Consider the following 17,090-nt stretch of genomic DNA (forward strand, 5'->3'; position numbering starts at 1 on the left):
TGGGGTTATGAGTACATCACCAGTGTGCAAGCCCCTCAATTAACTGCGAGTAAAGCAGTGAGCCGGTGATATGCGAGTCAAAAGGAAGTGCTAGCTTCTCGTTTTAACGAGTAACCGGGGTTACTTTTACTATTTACTTCAGAAAGAGGAAGGTTCTGTTTTAAATTTGTTTTACTTGCAGATTTGTCACTTATACGAATGAATTGCAAGTAAACTTCTTAAATCCGTTCTTAATGATAGAAAAAAAAAAACCCAAAAAGACTTTAACCTTGGGACTAATTTAAATTGCCCTAATTGTGTGCATTTTTTCATGCTGGAAACCATTGCTAATAACAATACTTTAGTAAAAGTGCATGTTCTCTGTGAAGACTCATATGAGACTTAATTCAAATAAAAATATAGTTAATGTTCTTGCATGGGGTATGCTTAAGTTTTTCATGAAATGATTCCAGCAGAAGCTGAGCGAGCCGTATGATGAACATATAATATAGGAATAACCTAGATATCGTTGTGGAGTTTTGCTTTAACCTTTGGTGTTCCAGTAGGGACTTTTAACTCCTCAGGGCCTAAGGATATGTAACATGACCTCAAACTCCGATCATGGCTTTCGCAGGGTTTAGTTTCCTTGCTGCTGAGACTTTCCCCTTCTGGGAATCCCCTTGGGTTTGTCATGTTTTTATGAAGAGGTGGAACGTTCTTTGACGCAGGTGCCATTATCTGCCGTTCATCAAATTAAAAGACATTTTGGCAGCAAGCCGTCCATTAAAAACATTTATATACCTAGGAAAGTATCACCGACACAATATAAACAAGAAATAAATCTGCTGCCCATACAAAAGAACATTGATTTTATTTAGAGTCCATAGCAATGTCTGAAATGTTTGTGGAACAAAACTTTTTATTTATTTATTTTTTTACATGTTGGCTTTTATTGTTGATAAATGGAGCAGGTTAATCCAACCTTTATACTTCTGGCCCAAACTCAATTTCTAGCCATGCGTAATGAAAAATAAACTACACCGCAACAAAGATTCACGTAGGTTTGTGGAGATTGGCAGGGGGTTGTAATTCAACCTGTTTTAGGGTCATCAGATCCACATAAAGGTCACAACAGGACTAATGGAAGCAGAACTGAGGTGCAAATTGTTACTTTACTAAAGCGTGACCAACATATCGCTCTGCAGCTGCGAAGGAACCACGTCTTCCATAACGCATCGCCACCAGTCTTAAGAGAAAGGAGTACCTCGGGTCTAGACGGGACGTCCTCAAAGGTGTTCGCAACCTTTTGACATCTAAAGAAGTGACTTCTAAGGTCTGTTTGTTTATACAACTTATCTTACTCTGCGACCACCGGTCAATTATCAGGTGTCCCAAACTTTTTTTTCCCCACCCCTTTAGAGGTCAGGTTCCCGTACCTGACCAGAGGTTTCAAGTTCAAGTATTTCCATGAGGAAATATTTACTGGTTAAACTGGTCTGGGTTTGATTTGTTTAACAGGACAGTTGATTCCATGGTTTCTCCCACCAGTAAAAGGATACATTTCTCTGTGACTATGCTTTCTGCGTAGTAATTGGATTATGTTCGCTCACGTCTGCGGCGTGTTTGCTCAGTACCAGCAGACCCGGTGGCCTGATTGTGAGTCATTCTTCAACGATTAGGGATCGGACGGCAGATTTATCAGCTTCCTGGGTGAACGGGTCCCGGACGCGCACCAAGCAAAGCAAATGTTTTACTAACAATGAGCAGATTATATACTGAGGGCGAATGCCGTGCTTGGTTTAAAGTGAGTGGAACAATGCAAACCCATTAAACACCTTATTCTTAAAAGCCTTTGGATCAAAACTGAGAAACCCAACAGAAATTATTCCCTTAGTTTGTTACAATTTAAAATATAATATTAATACTTGATAATATCATCATATACTACTGAATGTTGTGCAATATACTGTAATACAGGAGGAGCTTGCAATTCAATACCTAAAACTATTGTTACGACCCCACATTAGCACTGGTACACCAGCGATGTACGGTGAATACACTTTATTGTTATTGGGGATTTTGAGATTTTTTTTAAATAAAGTTATTCAAAGTATTTGTATAAGGAGACACCTGCATCAGGACAGAGTTATGGAAGAAAGGCGCACTTTATCACATCAAACCCGCTTTACCTATTGATCTATTTTCTTATATTTTAACAATCGCTCATCTTCTATTTAGTTTGTAGCCGTCGTTCGACTAAATACGCTCAGTCCTGATGAAGGGGTAAGCCGTGCTAGAACACCACACTGTAAAAACATGGCTCGTACATACATCGTACATGTTTTCATAATTTTTGGACAACTGAAAATTGTGCAAATTATCCACACATACATGGGAATTAGACATGGATCTATCCAACAACGCTGCTTCAATGTTCCAATCGCAAGTGCGTAGTATGCTTCAGAAGCCAGAAAGCCGCGAACACTTTAAGTCTTCCAGTATCCAGAGACTTTCAATCATCTGGCATTTGGGGTCCTTGTAGCCCCCCCTCTCCAGTCTTCCTGCATAAGGGGGGATAACTGCTTCCAAAACACTTGCATTTAATGAAAATGTCAAACGTTCACAAAACACAAACTGCTTAACACACGATGGTTTTAGAGAGTGATTTCTCCCCGTTCCTTTAGATTTGGTCTCTCCAGTCCGCGGCCGGTAAGCATGAAAGCTAAAACGTGGCGTTGTGCTTGCGGTCCGCGCATGTGTTATATCCGATTTCCGTATAAAATGCCTTGCGGTGTTTGGCAGGAAGTGCAACCGGTTCTTTCCTTACACAGACTCTTTAAAGCCTTAAGTACAACGTCTGGCATGTGATCCGTGATCATCCGGGGACTGATGTATATACCGCTGAACGCCGTTTCCTTTGACCACTTGACGCTGTACTTGACGTCCGAAAAGCACAACCTGAGAAAAGAAAAATAGATACTTCACTTAACTCAGTAAGTCCAGAACCCCCCTATCTCTATTATAAAAAGTATAGTTTGTAGATGGTAACTTTTTAACCATAAATGGCCCATTTTGGAGATACCGGGCAAACAGGTCATTACCGTTAACAGGGTGTACCCTGGATGGTGGCATCGGGACCCTACCATGCAGCCCTAGCATTACAGTAATGTGAAAAATTCTTTATTCCGGCATAAAACTGCCAGATTAGGGCCTTGTTTCGATATATATTGGATTTTAGGCTATTAGAAATTTTACAAACTCAGGACATTCTAAACTCTGGCCCCGTGTAAAACGCAAGCGAACTTCTGTGAAATGCACTGATTTATTTGAGAGACGGATTTACTTTAGGGAAATGCCAACATGATCTCACGCTTTTTCACTGTGGAGCGGGGAAGTCCCCTTGAGCATAAACTACAGTAATGTAGGTAAACGACTGAAATTTCTCCCATTACTTCCTTTATCTGCAGACCTGAGGCTGCCATTGGCTTCAATCATGTGATCACCACGCTCAGCCGATTCTTTATGAATATGCTGTTCCTCTTTACACTATCATTATCAGCTGGGTGATTAAGACTGAGCCATTCCATTGTTTACCGTAAGCAGAATGATAAGGGAGTCAGGTGTGTGTCTGGTATATTGGGCTAACAGAACACAATATGCAGCCACCTGAAGACGTTATTCAAACACTAGAAAAGTTTTAAAGAAAAGAGCACAATGTCTGAAAATATATATTTTTAATCTCCTGCTAGTAAGTAGCATCTATCAGAGATGACAAAGTTATTTTCAAGGTTTCAGGGCTCTGTAAGGAAACCTTTAGATAAAAATCGATCCTGGATCTTATGTTCTTGGGGACTGTTCTGTGGGTTGGCAATAGTCAGCTGGATTTACTCACCATCCTGATCTTCTCTCTGTGATGATGTGGATGATCTTCCCTGGCAGATACAGAGGAGAATGCCTTGGAGAGCCTGTCGGAGATCCCTCTATCAGGGTATTGTATGAAGGTGATGTGTGAACCAGTAACGCTTGCTCAGCGAGTAGTGGTTGTGACAGCGAGCGGTTTCTGCCGTCGAGTTCAGTCGGGAAGTCATCTGGGTTTCCACCAAATATTTCATACCAGCACCCCCGCAGCAGGATCTGGTACTAAAGCCGAGCGCAAGAACAAGGTTACATTCTCTGGATATCACAGCAGACAGGAATACTGACAGAAAGGTTTAAAATGTGGACAAACAATCCAAAAACACATTCCCTGTTCAATTTATGTGCCGGGCTGTACATGTGCTCAAGTTAATGATGTCATTCCATCTGGCCTCTGAGGTCACTTGACATTTTTCTTTCTTGGCCCAATAAATCTTCATGTAACTCCTCCATGATGTCATGAACACAATCAAGGGCCAAAAGAAAAACCACTGAAAACTCCATCTGGCCCACTGGCCTCCTTTTAGCAACGTTCTGCCCGGTTTGACAACAATGACAGTGCATGAGCCACAGTAATGGCCTTCCTTATAAGACGGTGGATTCAGCAGGCTAGTGAAAGTATATTAAGTTGGGATTACAGCATTTTCCCATTTTTTGGCCATCTGGCCAGACGAGCAGCACCCCCGGTAAACTCAACAAGCAGAGCTTCTGAGACATCACAAAGGTATCAGTGACGCAAACGATATCTGCTTCACCGATCCTTGCCAAAAGGGGTTCTGAAACCCCCCCCATCAGCGTCTGCTCAGTGCTTGCATACGAATTTCACGTACCTTGGGCCGATTGCAGTTCACAACCATCCTCAATATTCTTGCCTTTAAATCCTCCATGTTGGGTAAACTGAGCCTACAGACAGAAATACAGACTCAGCTATACATTTCTGTTACCACGTGAACCAGACAATAGGTAGATACAAACGCCATGATCCATTACCTCGGAACCAGATCCTTTCCCACAATGATGGAGATGATGAAATCCTTTGTATAGTCGGAAAGTGCTTTGCTGCAGATCGAGAGAGAGGGAGAGGGAGTGGGAGAGAGAGAGAGAGGGAGAGAGAGAGAGTTTACCACGAGGAATGTAGCATTTTACATACAATAAGCAGGCATGTCAGTATCTGCTCCCCGCGGACGAGTTACGATACGCAGACATCCTACAGGGAGATTGAACAAGTGTCCTGTGACAGATTCATTTAACTCTTTCAGGGTTTACCCCATGGGGTAGAAATAGTTGCTGTTACACATAAAGCGTAGATTCCCCCTCAATGAAGGACCCCTTACTGTAAAAGCCCAAGTGAAACACAGAATTTGATGTCAGATGAGAGCCAATCAGCCCGTCTAGTCTGCCCTTTTTCCTTGTGTAAAAACTTTAATCTCGATTCAGGAGAGCTTTATGCCTATCCCATGTATGTTTACACTCCCTCACTGTATTAGCCTCTACCACTTCTTCTGGGAAGCTGTTTCACTTATCTACCACCTAAGCCTCTGCCCCTCTAGTTTTTTATCATGACATCTTGTTACACAAGGAGCTGCACTATGTTTTCACTGAAAGCACAGACCGCCGCTCCCTCTCTGCCGTAACGGATCATCGGGGTCAACAGAAGTATTTCCAGGAAGAAGTATTAGTAATTCCCAGTTTCCCTGCTTTAAATCAGTCTCCCTCTGCCTCTTGTGTTTGAATTGACCTGGCATATCCCCCTCCACATTTATAAGTAGACGGCCAGGGCTGTCACCAGGGGCAAGAAAGGGTTAACAAAAACACCCCCTAAAAAGCACGATAATCATTTATTAGTCGAAAGGTCTGGAGAGTAACCGGAAAGCCGCGCTGGTCGCCAGATACTGCGCATTAACGTCTCCTTTTATCAGTGGATGATAAGGTGCAGCGTGACATGCGCAGGAGCTGCCTTTTAAAGAGTAACTATATTACTGAATGTCCATTCCGTGATACCTTAATGATTATTCCTCCCCAGTAAGCACTCTCTCCGCGGTTATCGTAGGCATTAGAGTGCATACGACGGTCGGAGTCCCCTTAGTGGCAGAAAGCGGTGGTTCCATCGTTATAACGTATTACCTTAGCAGGCCGCCCGGTGGAGAGAACGCATAACACTTCAACGTGGGGAAGGAACTCCGGAGTAGAATCGCCAACACAGACGCCGCTCCGGCTCCCAAACTGTGTCCCACAATGACGAGCTTGTATTCCTACACGTATGTGACATGTATAGATCAGATAATGCGTACCGTTACATCGCAATAATCAAATGTAACGCAATGAGGATTTACACGTCCGTCGCGTGGAAATAGTTTTAAATAAAAATACATTTATATTCTGTTTGCAAAAAAAACATTTAAGTGAGGTCTGGAAGCGTACAGAAAATATTTTAATAATATAAAAGATCAGAGGACAGGGGAACGGGGGTCTCTGTACCGGAATACATCTGCTTAGTCCAGGGGGGGTCCAACGTGCGGCCCTCCAGCTGCTGCAGGACTACATCTCCCATCCTCCTCAGCAAGCCCCTTAGCTGAAAGAGCATTATGGGAGATGTAGTCCTGCAGCAGCTGGAGGGCCGCAGCTTGGACACCCCTGACTTAGTCCCCAAGCGTACCTCTCGATACCGGAATATATCTGCTTAGTCCCTGAGCGAACGTCTCGGTGATGAATGCTGCAGCATTTGCTGAAAATACTCACCGGGGCAATGGAAAAAGCTTGGTTCAAAATCCCATCATTTATAAGCCGTTCGTAAATATAACGGGCCGCTTGCGTAATTCCCTTAAAAAATGTAAAAAATTGTTAAAAGGAGCAAATATTCCTGCTTCAAACATGTCAGGCATTTCAGCAAATAACACGGTGATCCGGATCTGCAAATTCCCTGAACCTGTCCAGACACGAGAAGCGCAGCCCGGGCGTTCTACGCCTAGCAGGGATTCTTTGCAAATAGTTCCTGACTCCGAGGGGGGGAAAGAAGGATTTTCTGCAATAATATAGTTAAAGGGACCATATAATATCCCTAATATCCTCTTTAATGTACTCTGTGAGTATTTTATATGTATTCTTCAAAATGAAAAAATGAATAAAATAAGGCACTTATCTGACTTAGAAGCTGCAACACTATTGCTGCAGCTGCCCTCCTCCGTGGTTGGGATTTCTTGCCAATGACTGGCTGCTTAAATCAGCAAATCAGTGGCAGGAAAGCGCTCCCACTTTCAATCGGAGTGTTTGCTGCGCATGTTGAAAGGGGGTCTGGACAGAATCTCAGCCGATGTTTCTTAGCTGAGCCGTGACGAGTTCCTCAATGACTTCCAACTAAGAAAACGAATCTTACCCATTTCACCCCTGGCACTGGGGGGCTACACTTTATTTAGGTAAATATTTGTGTTAATAAGTCAACATATTTCCATCTGTCAAATTCTGACGTACGGTGGGCTGTCTGTGGCCCACCGAGGGGTCCATTTACTAAACTATCAAATGTTTTGTGCTTTTAAATATTTTATTTTATTGTTAAATCTCTTTTGTTTGATGTTGGAAATCATTAGTTGTTGAGGCGACTCTCAGTGCAAAACTCAGAACTTTTCATTTCCTACGATCAGAAAATTAAATTCGATGACTGACCTTGTGTGACAAACAATCTCCCTCCACTCCTTCCGTGTGGAGATTTTCACAGTCGGCGGACAGATCGGTCAGGACGTCCTACGCAGCAAAACATGCAATAACACGATTAATATTCATTCACTAGAGTGTTTATCAAGGAACTGCTCTCCTCCGATCCAGTCACTCACTGCTCCCCTCTGATCATCCAGTCACTCACTGCTCCCCTCTGATCATCCAGTCACTCACTGCTCTCTCCTCTGATCATCCGGTCACTCACTGCTCCCCTCTGATCATCCGGTCACTCACTGCTCCCCTCTGATCGGGCCACTCACTGCTCTCCTCTGATCATCCGGTCACTCACTGCTCTCCTCTGATCATCCGGTCACTCACTGCTCTCCTCTGATGGGCCACTCACTGCTCTCCTCTGATCATCCGGTCACTCACTGCTCTCCTCTGATCATCCGGTCACTCACAGCTCTCCTCTGATCATCCGGTCACTCACAGCTCTCCTCTGATCATCCGGTCACTCACTGCTCTCCTCTGATCATCCGGTCACTCACTGCTCTCTCCTCTGATCATCCGGTCACTCACTGCTCCCCTCTGATCATCCGGTCACTCACTGCTCCCCTCTGATCATCCGGTCACTCACTGCTCTCTCCTCTGATCATCTGGTCACTCACTGCTCCCCTCTGATCCGGTCACTCACTGCTCCCCTCTGATCAGGCCACTCAGTCACATACACACTCAGTAAGGGAACTGCAGACCTCTAAGTCTGACAAGATGAATTAACCCGAGGTGCCGTTCCACTAAAACAAAAGATTAATTGCACCCTATATGACTCTTTCCTCTCAAGGTTAAATTACATAAAAATCTTAAGAAGCTTTTTCAGTTTGGCAACAACTTGTCGGACAAGTGCCGGCTTTCGTGTCATATGACAATTAGGTGTTGCCAGCAAAAAAAAAAGAGTTTGGTTAACCGTTAAGCCTAAGAGGGATGTGCGGCAAGCAGTACAACAATGTATTCCGTTTAATGCCATTAAAGGGTTAACCGTCGTCATATACTTGACATACACCAGAATGCGTCAGAATACGTACCTCAAGGGATAATGTTCCTCTTACAGATACCAAGATGGCTTCAGTTTTATGGTCGAGGGCTACAAAAAATGGGATTTCATAAATCTACAAAAAAAAAAAAGAAAATGTCAGGAATGAGTGGATATTTCAGCTGCTGGAACAGAGCGGCTCGGGGGTCTCTCACCTTGTTATGGAAACTGATGTGGATGAAGTCGCGGTACTGGAGGCCCGTGGTTTGCAAAATGGAACCAAAGTGAAAGTTCAGATGGTCGCCCCCCACTATTTCATACTCTGCTCTTCTATGCTGGCAACTGAGGGGAGGAAAAAAAAAACAACTCAGCAACTGGTTATAGTTTGGCGGCTCACGGGGTATCTTTATCTTTCGGTCATAAATAAATAACGCGGTGAAACAGAGCAATAACATATTGGCACACAGTGCACTTAGAACGGGGAGGGCATCGGTCAGCGCACCATCCAGGACCAAAGGGCAACGGTCGCTGCGACTAAAGGCGAGATTTCACAAGCCAGCCTGGAGAGGATTTACTCCGGCGTCCATGCTTCATTACGTGGACTCAGCTTTTCTGAAATCCGCACTGCAGTCCTTTATCAGACTTTCCAAAAAGCATGGCAGACGGGAGTAGGAATTAGAACCACAGACAAGCAATCTGTGGCTACTAAGGAGAGCAAGACCTTGAGCTGCCCATGAAGCAGAAGCCCACATGATAACCAGAAAACGTATATAAAGAAGCGTTCAGCTGTATTAACCTCTACCACTTCTGCTGGGAGGCTGTTCCACTTTTACATACTTCACAAACATAACCTTTATGAGAACAGGCGGTATGCTCTCCGCTAGCCATACGTGTCACAGACATGGACTAGGATGCTAAGCGATCCTAATAAATAGTAGGAAGCAATTACTTGGTCACTTCCATCGGAAGGCCGGAGGCTACTCACCTCTCTCCGCAGAGCTTACACAGTCCGGTAATCGGATTGCCGTATATGTAGAAAGGCCAACCATAGGCAGCCACTGCAAACTTCATGTAATGAGCGGCCTTCTCCAACTCCACTTCCAGTTCCTCCCCCTGAAAGGATAAACATGCTGTGAGACGGAGCAGATCGGACATCCATTCTTTCCTCTAAAGGCCGAAGCTTATCAATGACTCCTCATCACGTGACAAGTGTTCCCAAAAAACTAGGAAGTGGGCAAATTTTACCTGAGGAAATATTACGGGGAAGGGTTGGTGGATTTAACAGTGAGAATGATGCCTGGAAGCCAACTTTCTTCACTGGTTCTTTCCTATCCACCAGACTGCGCAGCTTAATACTCCGCAAGGAGTTATGGAAGGGCCGCCGAGGGCCTGCACACCCTACTCGATACATAAGACAGGACTTGAGCTATACTCATTCAGTAACACTCCATGGAGGAGAACCAGAAGGAGACTCAAACTTCAGAGGTGGCCGTCATGATGTACAGTTTAGGTGCCACTCTGATCTTTTGTATTTACAGGGAGCTACATAAATGGCATAACAGAAAAGTGTAAAAAAAAGGGACAAAGATAGAGACTACGTGGGTATATCATTTTCAAGGATTTCTGCTTGTGACGCCCGCTCTAAAGGAGAGATAGTCCACGTCGAGGCTATCGCTCATAGGACCTCGCAGTTCTTTGATCATGATGGATTTTTGCCAATCGGGTTCTTTGCAATGTTCCCTGTAACCCTCGTTCTGCGACAGCACACAAAGGGTTACTAAAAGAGATTTGTGCCAATTGAAGCCCAGATCTGTCCCTGGTCGAAGCAGGTGTCCCCCCAACTTGGACTTTCACGCAGGGCCCGGGAATGGGAGCAGAGAGGAAGCCCCGATCGCACTTTATTGAATGAATACGCTGCCGGTGTTTTTATATCTCTGTGGTTTATTATTATCCGGGGGCGATCTGAATGACGGAAGTCCGGCTTACGCATGCAGGTGATTTTTATAGCGTAGACACTGCTGCCCAATTGTTTCATCTTCATGTACAAAATATCAACAAACAGTAAAACTATTTCAGGTTTACACTGGCATCACCCTTCCGTGCGCACGTACTTCTGTAACACGTGAACAAAAAAGATTAGTGGGCACGGCAACCACTAAAAATTTGAGGGAACATTGGTTCTTTATCCTCCAAAATTAGTAAGAAACAGTGTCATTCACGGCCCAGGAATGCGCGTGAATACACTCGCCATACGCGTTTCACACAGGAAGGGGTTTGCTTGTGTTTTGATAGAGATGAAATTATTGGTAGAATCATACAGAGACCCCGGCCCTGCGGTTATGAATGAAGTTCTATCTAACGGGTTCTTACCCCAGAATGTGGTGGTGAGCTGCACACCACCTCGTCAGGATCCCTGCTGAGCTCCACTTTGTCCTGTTCTTGGTGAAGAAGAGTGAGCCCCGCAGCAATGTCGCTGGGCACCAAGTCTGTGTCCTAAGAAACGGGTTACACACAATCTTTTATTAACACTTCACATAATCTGGCTTTTTTTTTAAAAAAATAGTTTACCAATATATTTAGAGGCAATACGGTTCCGTCCCGTTCTTGTTCTGATCATGCATTTTATTTTGATACTCGCCTTACCCATGTGTGTGGTACACTGTAACGCGTGCATTCTTTATAACATGACAGTGGCAACAGAAGTGTTATTACACGACGTGCAATACAAGTGAGGTCACATAGATCACGCCTAACTTTAATGTGAATTCATTTCCTGAACTGAAACTTCAAATCCATTAATACTGAGTGAGTGCAGGAAGAATGCGGGAGCTCATGCATTGTATGCCTGTGAGACGTAGGGGTGTGTATTATATATATATATATATATATATATATATATATATATATATATATATATATATATACACACATATACATACACACATAAATATATGATGTCACTCGGCTGTCCTCATTTTCTCTCCTTAGTCAAAGTGGAGTTGAAGGTGTGGTTCCACACTAAATTCTGTTTAGCATATTAAGAAAATAAACCTTATCCAACCTGCCGTTTTATTATTGTGAAAATGTATTCACATAAAAACACTGCTTTTGTTTAAGAAGCGTTACGTTTCTATAGTAACAACAAAACATCATGTTGATCCTTTAACAGAAGACAATAAACTGTTACAGGAAACATTGTTGCAACAATCCCCGTTATGTTGCCACAACCTGCAATTCTGGGAAAGCGCTTGCAAAACAAAAACGTGCTTTTTAATGCAACGCGTCGGCTGCAAATTCACTTTATTACAACTTATTTGAGATAGAAAACAATGCTGCATCAAACGCTTCCATGACACGGAAGATGTTCCCCTGCAGCAGGAGCAGCCCTTCTCCTCCTTCGTCTGATCACGCTCGTCACTGATTGGCTGCTGGAAGCAGTCAATCAACTGCAGAAAAGTGCTTCTATTGAAGTCAGTGGCAGCACTTTCCACAAATGTGCACGGGAGCCTGCAACGGAGCCGACCGGAGGCAAGTATATCATGTGCAGGGAACATGTAAGCCGAGATCAGCCTCAGGCAGGGCCAGCATTACCTGATTACAATCCAGTCTCTCCCCTCCTCACCCACCCTGACCAAGGCTGCTCGAAACAACAAGCAAATTGACAAACGGAAAGAGAGATAAAAGTAATGGCGAGGAGTAATTATTCATAGCCAGAGAACCGCGTGTTAAGATAGTTGATCCCATGGTATCCACACAAGATCAGTCTCCACTACACATACAATACACCGCTCACGTTACATTTTAGTTCAGAAATCCATACAAAATCGGCTTTAAAACTTACAGAGAAGAAGGAGCTGAGGAGTTCTGCGATGCTGGAGAAGGCGACTCTGTTGTCATTGTCATTCCCGGCGCAGCAGCACAGGAGTCGGATGCGAGTCTCCCAAACCCTGGCGGCGGTTTTCTTGACGTTGGAGAGGACCTGGTGGGACTGGCTGCTCTCCAGGTTGTGAATTTCGTTGTCCGCGTAGTATAACGCCTTCTTGTGGCCCAGTGGATCGAAAACAATAACGACCGCTATCATGGTGAAGAATAAGATTACCCAACTGCAAAACAGGGAGACCAAGTATTTAATGGAAAAAAAACTGCCAGAAACCAGAAACACCAATAATAATTAATTACAATTATAACAAGTTACGCGGATTATTATGTGAGTTAGCTGTACTAGGGATTCCAGAACAGATTCCTTGTTAACTAGGCCATCAGCAATGTCACTGGAAAGACTGGCATGGAAATTGAATGCAAAGAAGGTAAACGGGGCCAGGGTGTAGGTAGATTAAGTGTTTGAGTCATGGACAGGTTGGTCTGGAAGTAGATAAAGGACACCCAGCTTCCATGGTGCTCGGGCGAGTGAATGCAGCCAATTTCTCTTGTGGTTTAGGCGAAAAGGAGGATATTCCACAGCACCATGGAGGACATTCATTGCACTATACTTGGCTCACCATTTAGGAAACCAGGACCTACCTCCATCAGCTGTAGTACATGGTTTCATGAGTGGATTGCATTTAGGGACAGATTTGGGTACTAGGCATTTTTGACACTTCACTGGGATCCATTCTGTGGGTGGTGTACCATGTATGTGTGTGTATAATTATATATATATATATATATATATATATATATATATATATTCATTCATTAAATGGACACTATAGCCATCATACACATAATGGCTACAATATCATATACTGTATACATGATAACTATGTGTGCATTTACACTTTTTTTTTTTTTTTTTTTTTTTTTACACTTTTTTTTGATTGAGATGCAATCAGGTTAGATGTATATGCACTCCAACAATAACACTAAAGCAAAACGTTACCTGGCAATAACAGTCAGGAGCACGACGTGCACTAGTGCTTTGTCACATCGCACACTGTTGTCGGACACCCAGATGGCCCCCAATACGGCCCACGCCAGCTCGGGGAGGTACAGCGTGAGACGCACATACATCACTTTGGGCATGCACTTCCGCGGGCCAGGGTTGGAGATAGTACCTGGAGGGAAAACACGGAAAAAATTAAACACGTAGCACATTACTACACTAAGGCGACTGTTATATTACACAGCTTACTGCATGGAAACGAGACTTTTATCACACAATCTTTTAACACGCGACTCCTATATCTACCACGCTGGCTTTAATCAAGCAATAGTGATAAATAAAGTCACGACATTAGCAAATTTACAGCAACTAAGCTTTTATCGTACAATAGCCATTCAAATCATTAAGCAATAATGGGAGTCTTCTCTTCGATTCCAGCTTATCTGTCCTGCTTAGAAATTGCAAGGTCCTGAGCAGATGTTATATGTGAAGAAGAAGATCCTCATACTTTGGAATGTATAACATGCTGTAACACATGTTCCCAATATCATGTTTCTATAGGGGAGAAGGAAAAGGGGAGAAGGAAAAGGGGGAGAAGGAAAAGGGGGAGAAGGAAAAGGGGGAGAAGGATACTGTACGTTGTTAACCCTTTAATGTCACAGACGCCAATAACACACACACTTTTAGGCAAACTGCTCCCAATCAGCCATCATATTCTCTGTTTACAAAAACGCACCTTCTTTGGGTGGTCCTTTAAATGAAGCCCGTTTTATTTTGTTATTTATTTATTTATTTATTTATTAATTATCTGTCTGATTTTCTGCCATGCCTGCATCATATTATCCCATCATCTTATGGAAATGACATCATCACACTTATCTTTACAGGACTACAGAACAAAGTTCAACACGCAGCCCTGTTTTAAGCACGTGTGGGAGTGAGAGGCATATCCTGAAAAGGTTAATGCTCTCCGACAACTGCAAACACGTGAAAATCATTCATAACTCACAAACAAGTCTTCTATAGTCCTTACGGCATTTCATTCTCTGGGGTATTTAATACAGACCCCTACTCATGCTCAATGACCAGTGTTGGGGGCTTATTAACAGAATCAGTAAAATGTTGTGAACAGAAGGCACACATACCAAACGCCTCCTTCCTGTTATAGTCTACCTATTGTACAGCACTACGGACTATGATGGTCCTATAAAAAAAACAAACTAATAATAATAATAGCCCATATACATGGAAAGAGCTCCCATTAACTTCAATGAGAACGCTTCCCTGCCACTCATCGGCTGCTTCAAAGAGCTTCATAGTGGTGAAAACAGTCGGACCATTGAGGACACGGGAAGCTGCAGCTTCTCCTTAAGGCAAGTTTTTTTTTGTTTTATTTTACTTTGAAAGAATAACCTGCTCCTTTTAACTGATATTAAACAAAGCTAGGGAGACGCTGGAACATAAAAAGGGAGAATTCTACGCCGCTTACCTTGCATGCTGACATATACGATGGCAGAGAGGGTGCAAATGATGGCTGCCAAAAGGACAATCAGTACAATCAGATAACTGTGTAGAGCGGGTCCGCCGACACATTCAAAGTGACCTTTGTGGACAGAATAAAGAGCCACGATCCCGATCCACCTGGAGAGAGAGAAGCAAACATATATAACAACAATCAAAAACAATAAATAATCAGTAATTATGTTCAGAAGGTTTTTGACCATTTCCAATTTATCTCCCATTTTATTAACCCCATTGGATGCCCAAAAAATTTTTGGCAGCATTTTAATTTCTGTCCTTAAAAAGATACCCTAATTACGCTTATATTCAAAAAAATGTGCAATATTAATACCAATAAAATGAGAATCTAAGATAATCGACATTTTCCTTCCCAGCTGTATTGTGACGTTTAAACTCTTCCCAACATTGTTAGCACGCCGTCGGCACCGAGGTTGGTAATAAGGACTTGCAACACTTTCCTTCCGGCTTCAGCTGAAACCGTTTTCTATCGCACCAAAGAGGAGAAATAAAAGAAACGGATGCAACGGGACAACATTATTGAGGATGGATTTCTATTCATGGAACCCCAAAGCATAAAATCCCCAGCGGCCCCCCATCACTGAGCTCTGCAACATTAAAGAAGTAAATGCATAAAAAAAGCTGGGGCAGGAAAACAATAGTAGGGGTAGACTACGTACAGAAAGGGGTGGATCACGGGACAGAGCGGTGGTACCGTTAGCCTTCCTGTAACACATATTATAATATACGGTCCTTAGACATGTCTGGTCTGCTTTATGAATAACCCAGACCCGAGCTTCGTTCCAATTCAGGTTCCCCCTCGCTGATGGCGGACGGCCAGCAATAGGAACCCAACTCAGGGGCTGAGATATGAAACACAGGATGGCTGCCAACGCGTTTCTCGTTAGCTGCAGCCGTCCCCAGTCAACCCGTCACTGGTCGGCCCCGGTCACCCCGTCACTGGCCGGACCCGGTCACCCCATACAAAGACTGCTCTTCACCTGTGTCACACAACATGTATGATCTATAAGGGTGAAGCTGGCCTCAGAGAAACGCGTGAAACGCCACAGCCTGGTTTATAGGAGACAGGAGAGACCCCAGAAACGGGCCTGCCGGCTGACTTCACCGGGACAGACTGTCTCACTGGAATGATACTTAATGCCGCTATATAAACACTGAAGTCATAAAGCAGCTGATATATATATATATATATATATATATACACATATATATATACCCCTCATTAAACGCACTGCGGTTTGAAGAATCTTGGCCCTCTGTACAAATGGCTACAATGTGTCCCGAACCCTTTCCATTAAGGACACCCGCAGGGAGGACATGTCAGCACTCACCATATCAGCCTCACCAGCAGCTCGAAGGCTCCAGGAAACACGAGATCATCGCTGGCGATAGCCCAGCGCCGGCCAAACATAAGCAACCCGGGCATCCTGCCGCCGGGCCGGGGGAAGGAAAGAGTGCGAGGGCCCCGGGGGTCCGTATAATCAGCCCCGTAGTTGTTAGGTTGCCTCTGTTTCCCGGGGGACAAGACTCCGTATCCACACCCTGTTTCCTGAGTGCCTCAACAAACACCATTTCCCCATCCCTGCACTCCGTGTGCGGCGCTGTTTACCGTCCGTGCGGAAACAACTGCTGCTACACTAATCAACGTGTCCACCCTTTAATACAATGTGAACGAACAGTAAAGATTATCTATAAAAAAAAAATATTATACTGATGCAAGGATAGAAAAATGTGGTCTTGTTGCTATAACAACCAAAATAATGTTACCACCGATTGGCCCATCCCAATAGTTGCCATGGTGATGCAGCCACTAGCCATCAGCATCACTTTTTTCTATAAAAGGCCCTTCTTGCCTTTAACATTGTAGAGATCATTTAGAAAATAAATATCGATCCGTTACCCGTTTTATTTAATTCACATTAGACCTTCATTTTCTTTATACGGTTAAGAATCCGATAACTCCGCTGTTTCCCTTTTTTATTTAATGATTTATTGTTCATTTTATCGGTAAATATTGCCCAGGTTTTTGAATATAAGTGTAATTAAGATATCAATTTTTTTAAGGACAGAAATTAAAATGCTGCCAAAAATAAT

General features: G+C 43.5%; 1 protein-coding gene across 1 annotated transcript; it reads right to left on the bottom strand.

Moving 5' to 3' along the window:
- Positions 1-2,025: 2,025 nt before the first annotated feature.
- Positions 2,026-16,599, bottom strand: DAGLB (diacylglycerol lipase beta). Its single transcript, XM_053471218.1, has 15 exons — positions 16,328-16,599; positions 14,947-15,098; positions 13,455-13,629; positions 12,417-12,678; positions 10,946-11,068; positions 9,561-9,688; positions 8,791-8,917; positions 8,628-8,711; positions 7,555-7,632; positions 6,634-6,714; positions 6,019-6,146; positions 4,885-4,953; positions 4,725-4,797; positions 3,872-4,119; positions 2,026-2,937 (listed from the first exon to the last, which is right to left on the bottom strand). Exons 1-15 carry the CDS (start codon positions 16,420-16,422, stop codon positions 2,739-2,741), a joined length of 2,022 nt encoding a protein of 673 aa, XP_053327193.1. The 5' UTR covers positions 16,423-16,599; the 3' UTR covers positions 2,026-2,738.
- Positions 16,600-17,090: the final 491 nt, after the last annotated feature.

Source organism: Spea bombifrons, chromosome 7 (assembly GCF_027358695.1).
Source record: "Spea bombifrons isolate aSpeBom1 chromosome 7, aSpeBom1.2.pri, whole genome shotgun sequence".
Classification (NCBI taxonomy): Eukaryota; Metazoa; Chordata; class Amphibia; order Anura; family Pelobatidae; genus Spea; species Spea bombifrons.